The sequence below is a fragment of the Primulina tabacum genome, chromosome 1 (assembly GCF_025594145.1).
Source record: "Primulina tabacum isolate GXHZ01 chromosome 1, ASM2559414v2, whole genome shotgun sequence".
NCBI lineage: Eukaryota > Viridiplantae > Streptophyta > Magnoliopsida > Lamiales > Gesneriaceae > Primulina > Primulina tabacum.
In genome coordinates this window covers 1803761-1824522 of record NC_134550.1, presented here as the reverse complement: position 1 = coordinate 1824522, position 20762 = coordinate 1803761, and the positions used below count along the sequence as shown (strand labels likewise).

The 20762-nt window shown below is 34.8% G+C and overlaps 2 protein-coding genes across 7 annotated transcripts; one reads left to right on the top strand and one right to left on the bottom strand.

The window, feature by feature from the left end:
- Positions 1-4953: 4953 nt before the first annotated feature.
- Positions 4954-7217, top strand: LOC142548835 (patatin-like protein 3; the record flags this gene model as incomplete). Its single annotated transcript, XM_075657806.1, has 6 exons — positions 4954-5130; positions 5270-5451; positions 5580-5763; positions 5903-6061; positions 6224-6526; positions 6751-7217. Coding segments are annotated over 6 exons (1227 nt in total), but the record flags the coding sequence as incomplete, so codon positions are not given.
- Positions 7218-11633: 4416 nt separating this feature from the next.
- LOC142552204 (mitogen-activated protein kinase kinase kinase 5-like) lies at positions 11634-19561 on the bottom strand. 6 transcript variants are annotated; one of them, XR_012821725.1, is made up of 12 exons: positions 18949-19559; positions 17585-18307; positions 17422-17509; positions 15389-15451; positions 15137-15300; positions 13994-14069; positions 13654-13731; positions 13448-13573; positions 12862-13065; positions 12502-12599; positions 12042-12367; positions 11637-12011 (listed from the first exon to the last, which is right to left on the bottom strand). XR_012821725.1 is itself a non-coding variant. In XM_075662190.1 (11 exons), exons 1-11 carry the CDS (start codon positions 19389-19391, stop codon positions 12363-12365), a joined length of 2094 nt encoding a protein of 697 aa, XP_075518305.1. In that variant the 5' UTR covers positions 19392-19561; the 3' UTR covers positions 11634-12362. The 6 variants fall into 6 exon arrangements, 4 of the variants coding, with proteins under 4 accessions (XP_075518305.1, XP_075518271.1, XP_075518044.1 ...); XR_012821728.1 differs by having other exon boundaries at positions 11643-11787; positions 11929-12367; XM_075662190.1 differs by having other exon boundaries at positions 11634-12393; positions 18949-19561.
- Positions 19562-20762: the final 1201 nt, after the last annotated feature.

The window sequence follows — 20762 nt, the reverse complement described above, 5'->3', positions numbered from 1 at the left end:
ATAAGAAATAAGTCTAATATATTAATGTTAAATATATTGATCATATTAATAAAAAGAATTTCGAAAATAAATTGATAATGATAAGAATATGAATAATAATAACATATTAAATAATACTAATACTGATACTCATATTAATATTAAAAATTCATTTTTTATTAATTTGTAAACTTTATTTTTTATTATACATCTCATTAAATATTGATATTATTAATTTAATCAATAATTTAATTCATATAATTTCTTTCTATTAAGAAATATGATGAGAAAATTGTAATTTGCTTATTTTTGATAGTGTATCCCACTTGATTTGTGAGATTAATAATCAAATAGTTATCCACAAAATTGGATCTTAAACCGGGTCAAAATGATTATTAAAGCATCTTAAATTTTTAACCAAACATTAGATAAGTGTTTGACTATTCATCTATCAGTTGTTTAATTCACTCAACCAAACACACCCTTAGTTGAGCAACAATATAAAATTTTATTTCTTTTTTAAAAATGAAGCATGTATATGTAAAGAGGTTGATGATGGACTATTATATTACTGTAGATGTAATGATCACAGTGTAAGGCTCCGCACTGAACCTTGTTAGACTCAAATGAAGAGTAAGGTATAAATGAATATAATAGAAGAGGCGCAGTTCATCACTTATCCTACCATATCCACGACTGACGCAGTTCCATACTGATGTCAAACTATTTCATCTCTATTTTTTTCTTTGCGTAGAGTCTTCTAGCTATCAAGATTAGATAAACCTTCAAAACTAGAGTTCAAAAAAGCTCATTTATTTTCTTTTTATTTTTTGCAATAACACCCATTCTGGTACAAGTTGGAAGGCTTTCTGTGTGCCCCTTTGTCACAATATCCTTGACATAACTTCAACCTATTCTTGTCTTGAGCCACTTCATCTTTCGAAATGAAGCCTAGACAGATAGAAGGGGATCTCCCAATTTCAAATGGAGAAAAGGGGCTCAAATACATTTTTTAATCAACGACGACAATTGATTTCATTGTGATGAATAACATCTTATGATAACAAGAGCACAGTTACGATATATTATTTTAACCAGATTAATTTTTTCTTGTATATTGTGATTTCATCTAAAAGCCCACAAAAATTTATCCTTTTAACTTGCCACTACTCTCCACACAATAGATTCATTGCACACTTTTCTTTCCATATTGATTCGACAACAAAAACAACGGATATGATAATGCAGCATGATTTCTCGAACACGTTATATTCCAATTCAAAGTCAAAGTGATGGACCCCTTCAATCCCAATATCGATTTTAAATGTTCCATGAAAATAAAAATATCGTTTTAAAGGTCAAAGAAATTTGATAATAAAATTAGGCTTATCCCATGTATACATAAATGGGGAAAATATTTAAAATATTATATATAATTCTTTGATTTTTTAAAATTATAATTTCAACTAAAAGTATGATGTTGTAGGTGGTTGTGAACTAAAAGAAAGAGAAAAAGACAACAATCTTGATCACATCAACACAATGAAACGTCACTTCCGAATTTTGCACGAGTGATGAGAGGAATCGTTTAATTCAGTGCCCAATAGAATCCTATTATGGAACACCAATCAGATCAATTTTTTCACTAGTTACCCATCATATTTTGCTCGACAGTCTAGTGAACTAGAATGACCAGTATTTCTTTAAAAAGTTGTTAGATGTTATTTATAAAAATCAAATGAACCCAGTTTTCCACGGTGAGTGTGTTGTGAGACGTTCTCATATATGATATCTATATTTATCATAAAAACTAATATTTTGACGAAAAATAATAATATTTCATGGATAAACTAAATATGATATATATCTCACAAAATTGATAAGTAACATACTGAACAATACCATTTGTTATTAAATTAAGAATATTTTAGATTATTCAAATAATGTTACGTCAAAATAGACAAAACTTAAATAATTCTATAAGGAAAATAGAATGTTCCAACCATCAAAGGAAAATAGAATGTTCCACCACCCTGTGTATATTGTAAATTAGCTTTAGCTTGTAAAGTTCCTGAGATAGAGTTCACTCTAAACAAATGGAAAGTGGGAACGACTGGCCGACACCAGAGAGAGGGAGAAAGAACATACTGGGATTTCTTGATCCTTCCGGTTAGATACAAAAACTTTGTGAGCCTCAGGATGAACTTTGGCTATCTCAGAAAAAATAACACTTCGAAGATCTCCAAGATGTCTTTATCGCAAGTTTGGATCTTTAGTTACCTGATGGCAAGACATTCGGAACGACGTTTTGCTACCAAAAAGTTCTACAGGCTCAGTTATATATCTATTTTATCAAATATTATCGTTTACTGAGATCAACTTCTCCTTGCATCCGTCATTATAGCACACTATATGTGTGTAATATAATAAAAAAGTCGAATGTTCAGTAGTTGCTAGGAGTAAAAGATATACTAACTCCAAGTGGGAATTCAAGGTTAAAAATTTATCAAGCAGTCTGTCCTTAGTTTTCACCAGCTGCTATCCTACCTATAACAACCCATTGCCATAACACCAAAACATCAAGGTGAATTTCCACATAAACTCTGCACCTTTAGAGTTCTGAAAAAGATATCGATGCACATTTTACGAATTCGATAATTTAAACATTGATCCATGATTCAGACCTCAAGCACCCCAAAGCTTGGTGCTATTATCTACGCATTGTCTGTTAAAATTGAAACTTGGACATAACTCAAACCCAAAAGCTAGTTCAAGGGGGATGATTGTCCAAATTCATATATGCAACTCTCAGGTATTTTATCCAACCGATGTGGGGCAACTAACACACTCCCCTCACGCCCAAAAATGAACATCTGGAGCTTGAAATTTACAAATGACCCAACTACGGCCAGAACGGGTGGCCCAAGTATGGGTAGTCCAATACATCACGGTCACGTACAGGAATGAACATCTAGAACGTGAAGTTTACAAATGACTCAACTATGAGCAGATTGGTAACCCAACTATGAGCAGTCCAACACATAGCGGTGGAACCTGAGCTCTGATATCATGTTAAGATTGGAACTTAGACCTAATTCAACCCAAAAGTTAGCTCAATTGTCTAAATCCATATATGCGACTCTCAAAAATTTTATCTAACTGACGTGGGATAGCTAACAAATCAAATGCCCGCTTCAAGTCAGACGAATACACTGCATATATTTTAGGCTCCCTTAGAGAGCCGTTCAGCCACCTTCACCAAATGATCACAAATTATCAAAGACTAAACAAGTATAACCAGATGTTTGATATTTCTTCATGAGAAACGGCTCACCAGAGATCGGAGATACAAAACAAGCAGAAGAAAAAAACCAACACACTATACACAAACGAGCGTTTACAAACCTGGAATCGGAATCGGCCATGAAGTTACAGAGATCAAGCTTCGACCGAGCAGCTGAAAAACTCTTCCGAAGTTCGAATACAATTCGATTCAGCTGATCGACAACAATGCGGCGGAGGAGAAGGAGAAGAATGGCACGGAGATATGCGATTCGAGCTGTGTCGATCATGCTACGCGAATCAAACGAGGTATCTCATCTTCGTACGATTTGCACATTGTTTGGGCCGAACCAGGGGAAAGCCTGTTTCGTTTCTTAAATGGACCGATGGCCCAACATGGTTCTCTTCCTTTACAACCGTGTTTTTTAGATCTAATAAATTGTCAGATCAGACACGTCGTCACTTGTGCAAGCGCGACAACGCACGGTGGTGGCCCACTGTAACAATTACTTGTTTTTTTACAAAAATGATTAAATCAAATTTTTATAAGAAACCCATTGTAATTCATTATAAATAACTTCTTTTTAAAATATTAGTCCTGTACATGTTGGAACGTCCATGCAGCGTCTGTATAATTGTTTGACTCGGAATGATAATGAGTTTAATTGGTCATGATAAACGAGTTATTTATAGGATAAACGAGTTATTTATAGGTGATATATAGTTTATTAACTTCCATCAGTGTTCTAAAAGACGCCGTCTAGGTGATAGGCGGTTCTCCTCTTCCAATTTTTTAGATAGAGTGATAGCCTGCCTATCGTCTGATATTTTTTTAGAGCAATGGCTTTAGTATTAGAAAATTATGTGGCAACCCTTTTGTCATGACATCGACTACCACAAATTCACAATTGATCGGTTTTTCTATCAGTTGCATGTATTTTTTAACGTACTATTTTCATATTTTTTTAACGTACTATTTTCATATTTGTATACCTTTTGTTTCTTATCTTATGTTACTTTAATCAATTCACACTGATAAACTCAGTCAAATTTCTCGTCTTCTTTATCAAATATTCAATGTTTTTTTTATTATTAAAGTTAGCTTCTTTGTGGTAGCTATTAACCAAGCAAGACTCGGAATCTTTCTTTCAAGTGAACGAGAGAAGGAATTTTTATATGAATAAAAATAATAATAAATAAATTAGTTAAAATAATATTATTATTTATGATGAAAATAAAAATTGATGCTGATCATTATAAGATTGCAGAATTAAGACATCCCCGAAACCATTTGTTCGCGGCGGGACATGATAACGGGACCGAAACCATTTGTGGTGCAAAATGTACTTGTTGCATACAATGGTTGAAGGAGCGTCACATTCGGAAGAGAATATTGCAGAATTAAGACATCCCAATCAGGAAATAATTGGTGGAATATATATATATATATATATATAGACACACATACAAGAAATAGGGAAAATTTTCCCTGAAAGCAGTTGGGTCATTGGATTTTTTTCTATGAAAATTTACTAAAGGGATTTAATGATTAATTAGGATTGTATTGGAATGCATATAGATAATTTCAGAATCACATAATTTGGGCTCCTTGTATCCATTCTGGACCCATTTTTGTGAATAACTGGAACTGGAATTGTACATTTTCTTGTCATTCGTGAATAAAAATGGACAAAAGGGTTGTCCGTTTTCGCGCTCATTTTGCCAAACATATTTCTCCATTTTTCTCTGTTCTCAATTGTTGATGCTAATGCTAAAGGACAAAGGGTCACAATTTTGAGTATCGATGGAGGTGGTATAAGAGGTATTATCCCGGGAACCATGCTCGCCTTCCTTGAAGCCAAACTCCAGGTATGTAACATTAATATCGCAAATCCGACATCGACTTTATAAGAAACTAAATTCTCTATTTATGGATTGAAGACTGATTTTTTGAACAAAATTTTCATAATCCGATCCAGGCTTGTTTTAACAACTCTTTTCGTGACAGGAATTGGATGGCCCGAATGCAAGAATAGCAGATTATTTCGATGTGGTCGCGGGAACGAGCACAGGGGCTCTCATTACGACCATGCTGACTGCTCCTGGTCAAGATAATCGCCCTGCATATGAGGCAAAGGACATAGCAAGTTTCTACTTGCAGCATGGCCCAAAGATCTTCCCCGAGAGCAGGTATGCATATTGCATGCATGCACAAGTATTCTCAAGAATGTGCCCAATATTATATTGGTTCTAGGACCCTTGAGAATTGAGATATTTCATATATAATTATTTTTATATCTTCTTGATCTTGGTTCAAGTCGAAGCAATTTTCTGAGAAAGGCGGCGAATTTGATCGATGGGCCGAAGTACGACGGGAAGTACTTGCGATCGTTGATTCGGGGATTGCTAGGCAATCTGACGGTGAGCCAAACCTTAACAGATGTAGTGATACCAACATTTGATATTAAGCGACTTCAACCTGTCATCTTCAGTACTAAAGATGTAAGAAACTCATGACACAAGATCGTTGATTCTTTTTTTGGTAATTAATTTATTAACATTTAATTGTAATCATCTAATAAAATATTGATTAATTTATTTTTATTATTTATTTTTTGTTTTTTAAAAAATATTTGGATAGGGGATAGCAAATGCTTCCAAGAATGCATTGTTATCGGACATTTGTTTGGGTACAACTGCAGCGCCGACATATCTTCCATCACACTATTTTGAGACCGAGGATTATCAAGGCAGACGCACATTTGATCTCGTTGATGGAGGCCTTGCGGCCAACAATCCGGCAAGTATTTGTCATATTCTCTCTGTGTGCGGTGGTGGAACCAGAAATTTGACACAGATTAACAAAATATAAAATAATACATGTCAAATTAACTTTACACTATTAGAATTTTTTTTTGGCTAAATCTTAATTTTTATGGGCTAAAATTTGAACTTTTGGCAGTCCTTATTGGGCATAACACACATTTCCAAAGAAATATTGTTGAAAAAGTTTGAGACTGTAGACATGACACCAATGGACAGCACCAAGATGCTGGTTCTATCATTAGGCTCTGGGATAGCAAAAAATGAAGAGAAGTACAATGCCGAAGATGCTGCACGTTGGGGCTTACTCTCCTGGGTGTACAACAATGGTGCTACTCCCATAATCGATATGTTCGGAGCCGCCAGCTCCGATATGGTCGATATTCATGTCTCTACTCTTTTTCAATCGCTAAACACCGAAAAAAATTACCTTCGTATCCAGGTACGCGCGCGCGCGCGCGCGCACACACACACACATATATATATATATATATATATATATATATATATATATCAAGATATTTAAGCAGTGTTTGGAAAAGCTGAAAAAAAGTTACTGTGAACTTTTCTTTAAAAGTTTTATTTTCAAACACTACTTTGATCCGTTGTTTCTTAATATATATTTATTATAAAATTAAAAACTCCATTTATTATATATTTACAAAGGAGGATATGTTGACGGGAGATACATCATCTGTGGATATTGCGACCATAAGGAACTTGCAGGCTCTTGTGATTATTGGTCGTAGCCTTCTGAAAAAGCCCGTTTCGAGGATTAATTTGGAGACAGGAAGATCAGAGCCTGTTCAAGGAGAGGGCACAAACGAAGAAGCTCTTGCCCGATTCGCGAAGTTGCTTTCGGATGAAAGGAAACTTCGATCAAATTGATTTGATATATTACCTGTATCGAATATGTAGCAAATTTTATAACCAGGAGAAAAACATAGCCAAGGAGCTGGAAGCACATCTAGAGTTTGAAACTGATATTTCCATTACAATAAGAATAATCTATATCTATATCCCTATAAAAATATAGACGATTGACAAAATTTTTGCACTGTGATTTAACTACATTGTCCAAAAATTATATATTTGTTTGTATCAATTGTATGCACATTGATAAAGCTTCAACTCTTGGAATTACCTAACTTGGAGGATGGATTATACCAAATTCACATTATTATTTTTTCCTTACAAAGTGTGAAAGGTCTACGTTTGTCCCAAGTTGATTAGATTGCCTTTTCTACCAGCTCTTAAAGACTTGGAAATCGACGCGAATCCGGCAATCCTACGATCCATGGTGTTCAAAAGAACCTAAAGAAACTAGTTAAGCCTTTAGATCATTCAGAATTTTTCTTTCAATAAATATTATTGATACATTTATTTCGCTTCGAAGCTTAGTTTTGATAAAACTCATAATTGAGAATTATTTTTTTGAACTCGATAATAGTTGTAGAAATTAGAAGAATAAGCAAAACAAATTGTGTGTAAGTAACAACATTTATCAAACTACATGATAAGTAAAGTTAGATGTAAATTACATGGTAAGTATCGTCTGAAAAGTAGAAGTGATTTGATAATACAATTCACAGCCTCTAAGGTAGAAAAAAAAATATCATTATTCGTTTCACTCGGTAAAACAAACAAGACGTAGAAAAATCAAAATTTTTTCCAAAAAAATGTAACATAACCCATCTTTCAATTCAAAGATTCCATATAGCACCAATCAACCATTTTTAATAAAAACACGCCATAAACGACAAAAAAACTTAACAAATATTGTGATTAAAATTTAAAAGAATATGCTCACGCGATTTTCTCTTGTCTTTATCGCTTAATCTGCTTTTCAGATGAGAAATGTTTCACGATGAATTGCAATTGACCAAGAATCAAACCATTTTCCCCTTTCATTTATTTGTCATTTTTATTTTTTATTATTTTAAAGGATATGTTTGATATAAAAAAACTGAAGAAGGGAAAAAAAATTTGAAAGGAAAAAAAATTAAGGAATGATAAGATTCGAACTCTGGTATAACAAATCTTTAAAGTCATGTCTCCCACTAAGTGGCGCTTAAACTGATATACGATTTAAAAGATTTCAGTTACACCATTACCACTAACTATATTTTTTGAAAAGTGACAAGCGCTCGGTCCTACAATTGGTATTAAAACCAAGGTCACGGGTTCGATTTTCATTGTTTGCATAGACTGCAATTATTGTGATGAAGATTTTTTGGTGCAATAATTGTCTCTGCTAGATAGATTAATTGAAACGTGGTGCTTGAGCTGTTATACACTTTAAAAGATTTAAATTGCAACATTACCACTTGTTGTAGCTTTTGGTAAAGTAGCAAACACTCGATACTACAAATTCAATTAATATAAATTCCATAAACAGGATACCGAACACTCCATTAATATTTATCTTTATACAAAAAATTAACATGTCAGTGATATCCTGCTGCAACAGTCAAACACTAATAATAAGTATAATGTCAAATAATAACCTTCTTTTAAGCAGATTTATTAATCACATGAAAATCGAACAATTATCACATGTTTACTACTACAAGTGTATATGTAATTATATTAAATATGAACCTTCCTTGAGGACGATCAATATTCATATAAATCTCATATAACAAAATTCTTTTGTATTTCAAAATAAAATTAATCTCCATAAAGAGGTCATTTTGACGATATTTTATTTCAATCAATCTATTTTAATATATATATATATATAACCTTATAATTATTTGAATAATAAAAAATTTAACTTAAATCGAATAAAAATAAACGAAAAAAATTAATTCCAGAAACTCGTGGTGAGGGTGCCCTAAGGATGCGCCCCTGCATGACGGCCACGTCGGTGCGCATTGGGGACGCGCCTATGCGCACCCTGCGTTGGTGAGCACGCGGCTAGTTTACGGCCAGGGCCGCGCATCTACGTGTGCTTCGCCCTGCTCTAATGTGCCCCGACTCGATTTTGGCGAAAATTTGGGTAAATTTTCGATTTTCCTCTATTTTTTTATGAAATAAAATTTGTATGAAAATCAAAATCTTATACCAAATCATCAAAATTTTCAACCAAATTTTTTTTACTGAAAACAAATATTTAACAAAACCAAATCTTTAAAAGATTTGTTTTCAACCATAATTTTTTTCCAAATCTAAAGTCATATCGAAGAAAATTTTAAACAAAATTTTCTTTTTCAGATATAGAAACAAAGCATATTTATAATCTTTAAACAAATTTCAATGATTCAACATGAGTGACTCTGATACCAATTAATAAGAAAAATCCATATAACTATGTAATTCATTATGTTAAATCATTAAGAATTTGATTTAAAATTTAAGTAGAAGCATACCTGAAGTCATAATATTTAAGAACGAGTCATGATCTTCCAGATTTTATCACTATTTTCCTTGATAGAATTCTCTAGCTTTCTTTTCAGAACTATTTCCTAAAATGGAATAGAGAATAGGAAAAGTGATCACACGTGATCTTGAGACTATAACTCAATAGATAATGTATATCATTATATTATGATATTTATATTTTAGCTCATCATAAAAACAAATATTGCGCATTAAATAATCATAACCTATTAGATACATTAAATCATAATAATCAAAACTTTAACAATCATTTTGATTTTGAGTTTAACTTAATAGACAATAAACAATGCATAATTATTCACATATAAGTTCATATAAATAAAATTGATCCAACAGTCTTACATCGAGTGGAATAAGTCATTGAAAGTTGTATATATAGTTTTAGACAATCATCCACCTTGAACTAATTTTTGAGCTTAAGTTAACTCTGAATCTTAACGTGATATTAAATATCAGACCCACCGTTATGTGTTCCGATAATGTTTTATAAATTTCGAGCTTAAATTATTCCTTAAATTTTCACGCTCCGGTTGTTCGTACCTACAATAAACCTTGAAAATTAAACTTACAGAAGAATCCTTGACTCTGTCATGTAGCAACATCTGTTATCGACATTCTTAGTATCGAATTAACAACTTTCATTTGGACTCAATGTAGAAATTTTTTTAATTGATAATAACAATTAAATATTTATATATTGCGTGACATAACATTTCTAATATTTCAAAAGAGTAGCCGTACAAGTTTTTTTAAAAAAAAATAGTTGAGAATCACTACAAGAAAAATGGTTTTCCGCAGCACATCATCAACAGCGTACATTAAAAGCACGCTGCGAATATTACTTTTAACGGCGTGCATTTAAAGCACGCTGCGGAAAGTAATATCCGCAGCGTGTATTTATGTGTGCTGTAAATATTATATACTTTCCGCAGCGTGCTTTTTATGCGCGCCTTTAATAACATATACATTAACGGCGCGCATTAAAAGCACGCTGCGAAAATTAATATTATATACTATCCGCAGCGTGCAATAATGTGCGCTGTTAATACACCATGCATTCACGGCGTGCATTAAAAGCACGCTGCGGAAAAAGGTTGCAAATGTTTAAATTAGCGACGGTTTTAAATAAACCGTCGCTAATTTAAAATTTGCGACGGTTTATAAAACTGTCCCAACATTTAAAGACGGTATACAATAAATCGTCGTCGATTTACCGTTTAAGAAAAAACCGTCGCGTTTAGCGACGTTTTAATAAAATCCGTCGCTAAGAGCATTAAATCAGCGACGATTATACCCAAACCGTCGCTAATAGCGACGGTTTGACGGAGAACCGTCGCTAATAGTCGCAAATTGTTTATAAATATCCGATTTCCGTTCCACTTTCTTCCACACAACTTCACTAACACTTAAATTTTTTCTTTCTTATACGATTTTAATTTCGATTTAGATAATTTTTTTGTTTCAATTTTTGGTTAATTTTTAAAGTGTTAGTTAAAATCATCGGTCAATTTATCGTAGTTGTATTGTAGTTTTTTTAAAATTTATTAAATTATAAAAGTAAATTTTTTTTTTATTTTTAAGCAAATTTTAGCGACGGTTTTTAAACTGTCGCGACATGTAGCGACGGGTTTGGAACCGTCGCTAAATTTAAACACCTTCGTTAATTTATACACCGTCGTTAGTTTAGCGACGGATGTATTCGATTTAAACCGACGCCAATTAGCGACGGTTTTGTCAAAAACCGTCGCTAATATTTAGATGTTTTTTCCCTATTAACGGCGTACATTACACGCTGCGGATAATAGTATTAACGGCGTACATATGCACGCCGTTGATAATAATATTAACAGCGTGCACATATACGCTGCGGATAATCTTGAACTTTCAACCGTTTGGAACTTTGCAACGTGCAATAGTGCGCCGCGGAAAACGAATTTGCGCGCTGCGAAAAGTCATTTTTGTTGTAGTGAATGATGATCATGCTGGCATCATTGGATCGATATGCTCAGTATCAATGCAGATTTTGCCATCAATAACTTCAAGAGTACGACGTACACAGACTGAACAACTTTTTTCGCTACCAACTTTATTGCAATGCTTGCACAACAAAAATCATATCATTGTAATCCACCAAAAAAAAAAAAAAAAAACGCACCCTTGTAACTACTTTCTTTTGAATAGCATTGTGATTGCAGCAAAACCTAAAGCGATGAACAATAGAACTTGATACATTTCGCTTCCTATATCTAACTTGCCGAACCATTTTGAATGGCGTAAACACAGGTGGGCACATGTGGAAACCTCTCTTCAGATTACAAGGTACATTGTGATTGCAGCAAAATCTAAAGCGATGAACAATAAAACTTGATACATTTCGCTTCCTATATCTGACTTGCCGAACCATTTTGAATGGCGTAAATACAGGTGGGCACATGTGGAAACCTCTCTTCAGATAACCAAGACACTGCAGCTCCATATTCCCCAATGTACTCAAACTCTACAGCTACAATCCCTACACTCGAGGGACGGAAGCACGTCCCTATCTCGAGTCGTCATTGACACGGTAAAAATACCTGCTCAAACTCCCTAAGCTGCAAGCTATACCTAAAAGTGTAAATAGGGTTGACCAAGACAATTGTGGGTCAGGCGCTTAAGGGAAACACCGAATGAAAAAGACATGGTGATTCCCTTGTTTTATGATCATATACCAGCACCCTGCTTGATAGAACTGGGAAGATTTGCTATAGTGGTGCCACTCTTTGAATGTTGTCCCATGCTTAGTGGTGATAATGTAGGAAGAGACTCAAGCGTTGAACGAGGAGAAACGAGGGGGACAACAGCTAAATGGGGTGTTTGGTGATGACATCGCTGGCTGGTCATGCTGGAGAAAAAGAATTACGCATGAAGCTGGAGCTGGAGACATAGTAAGTCAAATGCCAATATAGAATTTGCATGCATATGGTCCAAATACAAGATAAGAAACCAGCGGGTCAAGAGTGAAGGAACAAATCTTACTTGTTAGACAATTTTGCCATCTTGATCTGTGAGTCAAATGAAACAGGCACCGAATCAGATTTCTGATTCAGTCGCTCTCTTATGAATTGCATATCATCCTGTTTAAACATGCACATAATTTCAAAAATCATCGCTACGTAAAATGCTCTTGTCAAAATAGAAAGGGTAGTTTGCTAAGGAAGTGTTTGGATTGAAGGAATTTTTGGTTTGGGTGGAGATATTTGATTTGGAGATTGGGTTCCAAATGATACTACTAGGTATATTTGAAATCCATTACATTTGTTATATAAGAACTTAAATTGAGAAAGGATGAAATTCATGGTTTGAAAGTTTTGATTTCAAACTTTCAAACCAATATACCATCAAGTTTCTCTCTTTACGTGTCTGCGAGCAAGCTTCAGGCTGCTGTGAATAGTTCACAAATGGATGATCCAGTAACTTGCTTGCAGTTGGCCTGTCTGCTGGATTTCTACGGAAGCAGCGCCGCAAGAAATCCTTGCCCTCTGCTGACAGTGTTTCAGGTATTGGAGGAGTCTCCTTTATCGCCTTGAATAACGCTGCAGCCTGAAAAAAGAAAAGGACAATCCCTTCATAAAAAGTTAAGAAATACCATCAGCACTCGGTTTAAATATAGCTAAAGATGAACATATTGACATGCAGATACAATACACCAACTTATTTTGCCACCTTCAGTAAAGCCCAACTAAAATCAAGCAAAGACTTTCTCCAAGTTACACAAATATAATGCTTGGAACAAGGAGGAGGAATCCTGGAGGTGTTTGCGCTTGAGTACAAGATGCAAAAGAAAAAGCCAGAGAACTTGCTTATTGTCCAAACATATTTGCAGAGTTCGAGTGTAATCTGATCAATTAGTAAGTTCATAACAACTGACATTTTTTCTCCAGGTGAAAACCTAGCAAAATGAGCCTGTAGTATTTGTGCTTACCCCTTCATACTCACTCCAAGGGGGCTTTCCGTTCAGCATCTCAATTATGGTACAGCCCAAACTCCATATATCAACTGCTAAAGCAAGATCAGAATTAGCATCCTTTTGCATCCCAAAATTCAAGAGCTGCAAAAAAAAATGTAACATTAGTATATTTTGGCCACGGTTGCCAGGATAGATAACCTAAGGTAGTAACACATACGTACCTCTGGAGCCATCCAATATGGACTACCCCTCATTGACAGATTAGCTGCCTGCCCAGTCAGCTGCAAATGAAAAAGAAACTGTAAATTGATAGCCCATCTTAGCAGTGACTTTGAATAATGCAAGCACAACACAGAGCATAAAACAAAATAAGACAAAAGAGAAACCAGTAACCCAGAGGATTTTATTGCTCGTGGACAGCAAGTATTTGATAGACATACAACCTTGTTTTAAATATTTATCTTTCCATAAAATGCGAATTTGGTCAACATCCTCCAGAGAAACTACTTTCCAAATACAGAAATTGAAAAAATAGTTTTTTTAGAGAAATTATAAACTCACATGCTTAGCCATCCCAAAATCAGCAAGTTTGACAACTCCATATGCATCGACAAGTAAATTAGCACCCTTAATGTCCCTAAAAAGGCAACAATAGCTAACCAAGTTACATAAGAGTTGATGCTCTAAATATATTTAAAATAATTCTAAAACTACATACATGGTTCCTCAAGTAGCAGAATACGCATTAAAATATCTAGCTAAATGTATATCTACATTATCTACAAATAGGATACCACAAGGTTCTAAAATTCACTAGGCGCCTGTCGAGCGTCGGACCAGCTCATAGGTCGGGACTATACGCCGCTAGACAGATTCCAAGATATCAACATAATTAATCACAAATTATAACTCCAACACGATAACATCAAATTTAAAATGAATTCAAAATTACACAACTAATAAAATATCATAAATTTACTCCACTCATTCTTCTCCATAATTTTCAACAACTTGTTCTTCATCGGACGCAAACTCAATTACCTTTCTTTTTTTTTTTTTAATTAGGCTTTTAATTAAAAGCCCTAAAAAACAAAAAGTCCTAATTGCCTGCCGCGCCTAGGATGTATATGTCGATTAGTCGGCGCCTAGGCCGAATTTTAGAATACTTCAATATAATATAAAAATTATCTACTTATATCATATATTTCCCTCCACCCAAGACGTGCTGAGAACATGTTGATGATACAGTAAGAGTATAATGATACATATCAAAGGACAAGTTGTGGGCAGAGTGGTCACACCTAATGTGTTTGTCAAACACCGAACAGTTTTTTAGCAAACTGCTTTACGAGAAAATGATTAAATCTAGATTTTCATTTGATTACATTACAGTAGTCAAAAAACGTATTCAATAAAGCAATTTAATTTTGTTGATTTTGAAACAGCAGATCGTCACATGTATTGAAAATGCAGTTACAACTTCCAAGCAACTCAAAACCATGTCCACTTGTAGCATTATTTTTGGAAACCGCTGCGTGCATATGCCCTGTTTGCATGGGTTTGTTGCCTCAGCCTGGACACATGGTTCTTACCATCCATTATCAATTGACATATGTTCAAACTTTGACGACAATGATTCGTTGGAAAATAAATTCTTCTGCATTTTATAGACATCAGACATGACATTAAGACATAAACAATTACCTGTGTATGGTTTTTTTACTGTGCAAGTAGGCCAATCCACAGAGAATATGACGAGTAAAATTGCGAACCACAGATTCTGTAATAGCCCCACAATGATCATGGATGAATTTATTGATTGAACCAGGATGGACATACTCCAGGTATATGTAAAACTTTTCTCCAACCTACATGAACATGAAGTGTAATTTAACATGAGCATCTTACAAAAAGTCACCAAAAATATAGTTTGTAGCATAGAAGAAAGTTACTCACTATTTCACTACCAAAATACCGCACGATATTTGGATGCTTCAGATGACTAAGAACTTTAATTTCCTGAAAGCATTTGGAAATTAAGTGTCCAGTCCAACTGCTGATAAAATAAATGTAGCAAGAAGAATATGCAAATCGTGCATGAAAGTATCAGGTAAGAAACCACAACATCGAACAGCCTACAAAAAAAGAAGATGATTGTAATGACCCGAATCCTTATTTTGAATGAAGTACAAATTAAGAGATAATTAAAGAATTGTTAATTAAGTATTATTAAAGAATTGATAATTCGGGATCAAGCTGTAGGGATCTACAGAATTTAAAAAAGAGATAACCCGATCTACTTCAAATTACATATTCCGAGAAATCCAACTAGACGAATGAGATTCTGACATGTGGCAGATAAGATTGATTCGGATTTTCTGAACTAGTCCGGATGCAGCCTATAAATGGAAGCTGATTTCTTTTGTTTCCTACACCGCATTCTTCAGAGAGAGTTCTAGCCATATACCTTAGGTTTTCTAGCCAGTTTCTAAGGCATTTTGGTGCAGGAAGTTTCGGAGCTAGTGTCGACTCGAGGAGGGGTCAGTGAACTGAGATCGAGACATCATCAGCAGGCTGACGACGGATGCAGGTATAATCCTAAAGCCTTAAATAGTTATTTAAGGAACATTAAGGAGAACCTTGTAGCATGTTTGATCTGGTTTGATAGTGATTTCATTATGTTGGAATTGCCTAGGTTCAGATATCTTTGTCAGATTGTTTTAGTGAGGTACGTGATGTACTGACTAAGATATCCAAGCGTAGTATACACACTTATATGCTGCATATTTATCTGTTGCATGATACATGTTTTACTGCTTTGGCATATTATGCATGACATATCATGTTGAGCCTGATATCTTTTGAGATATACCTCGTTTGTTGGGGCCGCTCAGCCCTATTCTGTATTGTAGACGATGGGGCATCGAGAGCTACAGTGTCCGACGAGACCCGCGGGCTCTGATGACCTGGAAATTGTAGATCCACGTCTTGATGATGAGTGTGAGAGCCAAAACATGCCTAGGGCATATCAGAGACTACACACTCAGGCGTCTCTCTAGACTGAGCATGGAATTCTTGACTTGATCCTTGATATCCGAGCATATTGCATTTCGCATGCATTATATTAGTTTGTATACTCGTACATTCTCGTATTGGACGATTGTCGCTCACGTCCTTGTTTTCATCTTGGGCACCCCATTCCACGGGGCAGGTCTTAGGTTGGACGGTTCGGACGGCCAGGGCAATGGCTAGAGCAGTTGGGTTTTCGGTGGTGATCCAATGGAGGTTTTATGTGGTTTGTCGTTTTCTCGTTCAGAATTATGTTTTCGTTATGGTTGTATTAATGTATAAGACTAATGTTATTGTTCTGTTTTCGTTTGGGTTGTAAGATGATTAAGTATTTGGTTTCCGCTGTTTAATTGTCGTTATTAAGTTTAATGTTGCATGCTTATTAGTCTGTTTAGTAGTGGCTCGGGTAAGGGCGCTACAATGATTATGTTTCATCATCAATGAGGTTATTTCCCTAATCCATGGTTAATTTGTGGAAAGTAGGGCCTGACGAACAATTTCATGCAAGCTAAATTTCGGAGCTAACAAAAACAAATCAATTTCATAAGACTCCTAAGAAAATCAAGGGATAATTACCAAAAGATCCATAGAATGGAATGAGAGATTCAGGCCTTTTAAACTTTTAAAGAATATTATCTCTCGATTAACTACCTATATATATATATATTTTTAATCTTCTTCTCTGTAGTACAATACCATTACATTGCTCTGCCATTTCTAGCATGAATAAAATGCAAAAGTATGGAAGCAAGCAATCACATTCATTGATATCCCGATTTCACATATAGGTCAATCATGCATAAGCAATAAGAAATCCACAGAGTTCCTACAGGAAGCAATCCAGCATCATCTACATTTGAAGACAGACCAATTGGAATCTAAAATCTAAAACATTGCAAGCAAATAAAGTGGAAAAAAACCTGCTCCAACTGTCTTATACATTCAGCAGATTTTGCATCATCTGGTAAAATATCAACTTCTTTCATTGCACATAAGGCTCCAGTCTCTCTGATGACAAAAAGAAAGTAATAACTAAAGGATGTGTTAATAAATCTTGGAAGTAGTGTGTTCAAAACAGCATACCTGTTGGAAGCCACATACACACTTCCAAACGTCCCCCTCCCTATAAGCTTTCCTTTTTGCCATTGGTGTTTGATGGGTACCAATTCAGGTTTAGCTGCAAGTGGAGAAACCGGAGAAGGCCATGAAGGGATGACAGCTTCTGAAACTGAGATTGGAGTGGGATGTGAAGGCATGGAAGCTCCTGAAAAATCAGATTTAGCTGCTGCAACTGGGGAAAGTGATGCAGGATGTGAAGGATTGACAGCCCCTGGAGGAAGTGGTAAGGGATGTACGATGGCCTGAGTATTACTTTCCCAAGGTGCCAATGAGGTTTCATGGGCCATTTTGGTAGGAAATGGTGATGTTTTCATAGGAGGACTTGTTCCATAGACATGAAAACTTACTCTTGGACTTTGAAGGGGTGAGTTATCTACACTTGATGCAGCTTTTTCGAAAGCCAGTTGAGGATAGAAAACTAGACCTGGATTCCCTTCCGAATGAGGGATCTCCGGGGCAGACCAAACCTGGAAAATACCAGGGGGAGTTATGTAATCATTTGCCAACATATCACTTCTTGGGGGGCTCAGCACAGGGCTTGAATATGGGCTAGTTGGAGCACTTATAGGGATGTTAATACTGTAGATATTAGATGATCTGTCTTTGACTTTTAGCTTCTGAGGCGACTTCCTGGACGACCGAATATCAGAAAGTACGGAATTTGCTCTTGTGTCTTGGCCTGCTAGTCTGCCGGCACGAGAATAAACAAATACAAGAAATAGAAACAACATTACACAATGTTTAAGAAAAAAATCCTAGATGCATAAATGAATGGAACCTATAATACTGGTTCTATAAGAATATTTAGAGACTTGAATTTTAGAAATAACACTAACGAGCTGAAATCATAGGAAGAAAATTAGAAGTTGTTAATAAAATTAAAGCAACAACTGCCGTTATATAATTGACGGAAGAGGATAAAGTCAAATTAGAAAGAGGGTTTATGTGTTCATAAAATTGTTCCTAACCAGTAGAGTTAAAAGGAAAAGAAAACATCAACTTGTAATGAGAAGAAACCAATTATCTATATCAAACACGGGAGGTGCTGATTCAGGATTGCTTGCATGCCTAAGCCAATTGCAGTGTGTTAGGGGACGTCGTTACCAAATAAATGCACGGCCTTTACAACATTGCAACATCATTAGAACTAAAAAACGAATAAAATGCATATAAATATATAAATGATTTGATGATGACAACCAATGGCATAAAACATATGCATTCAATAAAATATGTTTTTTTTCTTTTTTTTCAAAGCACAACAATGTAATCACAATTCAATCAAAATGATTTCCATTTTATAGCAACTAATTTCATTTTTCCAATACCTCTTAAGACCATTGAGTCCATCAATGGCATCGGCATCCAACCCCTCCGCTGCCTCCCTTTCTCTGCTTCTTCCAATCTCCTCCTCACATCCTCTTTGATTCTGAACCACATCTCGCGGCGAGGGCAGGGGAACGCCGTTGGAGCTGGACGAGGCGAACTTGGGGTCACGCCTTAAAAGCACCTGCAATTCTGGTAAAGGGAGAGGCTGAGGCGACGCAGATGGCGACCTGGAATGTGTACTCTGGCAAGGAGACCGCCACGTTTGGACGTCGTTCTCCGTAACGTGCCGCAATTTCCTTGCGCGCGTGAGGTGGCGGCTCCGCACCGAGGAGAAGAAGCTGGGTTTCAAGGAGTACCTACTATCCGCACCTCCAACAATGACGCTGTCATCGTCAGAATGCGATTTCGACGCCGACGTAAAGGCGCCTTGCCACCAGTGCATGCCTATAGGTAACCGCGATTCCTTGTCACAGATTTGGGTCTCCGGATCGGAAATTGCATTGGTATGATGGCTGAATTTCGTTCAGCAGAAGAAAATGAGGGATTTTTCCTCCGAGGATGAAGATGAAAACCCTGGGTGGAGATGTTTGATGCTCCAAAATCAATTCAAATATATGCTATAAATAGTGTTAAAACATATTTCGTACGGACAGGGGCAAAACGGGAAATATATCATTACGGCTTCAATCTAGTTTTACTTTTATTATTATCGTTGATAAAATATTATTTGAATATCAACCAAATTCAAGTTAGCAGGGATGGGTTTGGATTCGGGTTGGATTTTATATCATTTATTTTCATTCTTGTAGGGTATACAATTTTTATTATCATTTCCATATCTGTCTGAGCTCAGATATACACTCTATTCAAATATTTTATTATCATTATTAATTATACTTTTTTAAATTTAAATTATTTCGATAAAGCTACACATATTTAACTAATTCTTATGAGAAGGAGAAGAAAAAAATTACAGATAAAAATTAGGAAACTAAGCATCACAAAAAAATAACAAATATTAAAAATAATTTATCCCAACATTATTATCCTACATAATAACATAAATTTTATACTAATATTTTTCTCTATTACATTTAATTATCATTATTCAACAAAACATATTATAATTAAACTTTCTTTATATATATATATATATTTCATAGGGTATTCGGATCGAGTATGAGTAGGATGTTACTAAACTAGCCTCCATCTCTAAATCATATAATTCTCATACATGATCACCCATTTTTTAAATTAGGTCCAAAATATCATTTCATATCATCGTCCATTCGAGTCGAATATCTTATTATCCATCGAGTTTGGAGGAAATTATCAGCCATACAACTTAGTTTTGATATTATTATATTAAGGGAAAACTATGTTTTTTGTCCTGTAATTTGATCACTTTACGATTTTGATATTTTATGTTATCAAATTTCAGTTTAAATCCTAAATTTTCTATTTTTTTGTAAATTTAGTCATTTTTCATCTGAAATGTTGATGTGATACTATACATTTCAGTGCTACATCAGCATTGTATTTGTGTCATGTCGACGTCAAGTTGGAAGAGAGAATAAAATTGCGAAAACAAAACAAAAATAACATAATTAAAATTAAAATTTGACAACATAGATGATCATAAGTATAAATAGACAAACATACAGACTAAAAAATAATTTTTATTTATATTAAATATTTTTTTTATGTACACACTATTTATATAAAAGAACACGTTAGAGTATTTTTTTAGTCTATGTAAGGACAAAAATATCAGTTCAGTTTTTAGGAGGAAATCGTATTAATTAAAAATGTA

Coding starts and splice junctions, on each gene's coding strand:
- LOC142552204 (XM_075661929.1), bottom strand. CDS start 19,391: ATGCACTGGTGGCAAGGCGCCTTTACGTCGGCGTCGAAATCGCATTCT. Junction 18,308..18,948: donor GGACTCAATGGTCTTAAGAG/GTATTGGAAAAA, acceptor TCGTGCCGGCAG/ACTAGCAGGCCAAGACACAA. Junction 17,510..17,584: donor GTGTATGTGGCTTCCAACAG/GTATGCTGTTTT, acceptor TTTTGTCATCAG/AGAGACTGGAGCCTTATGTG.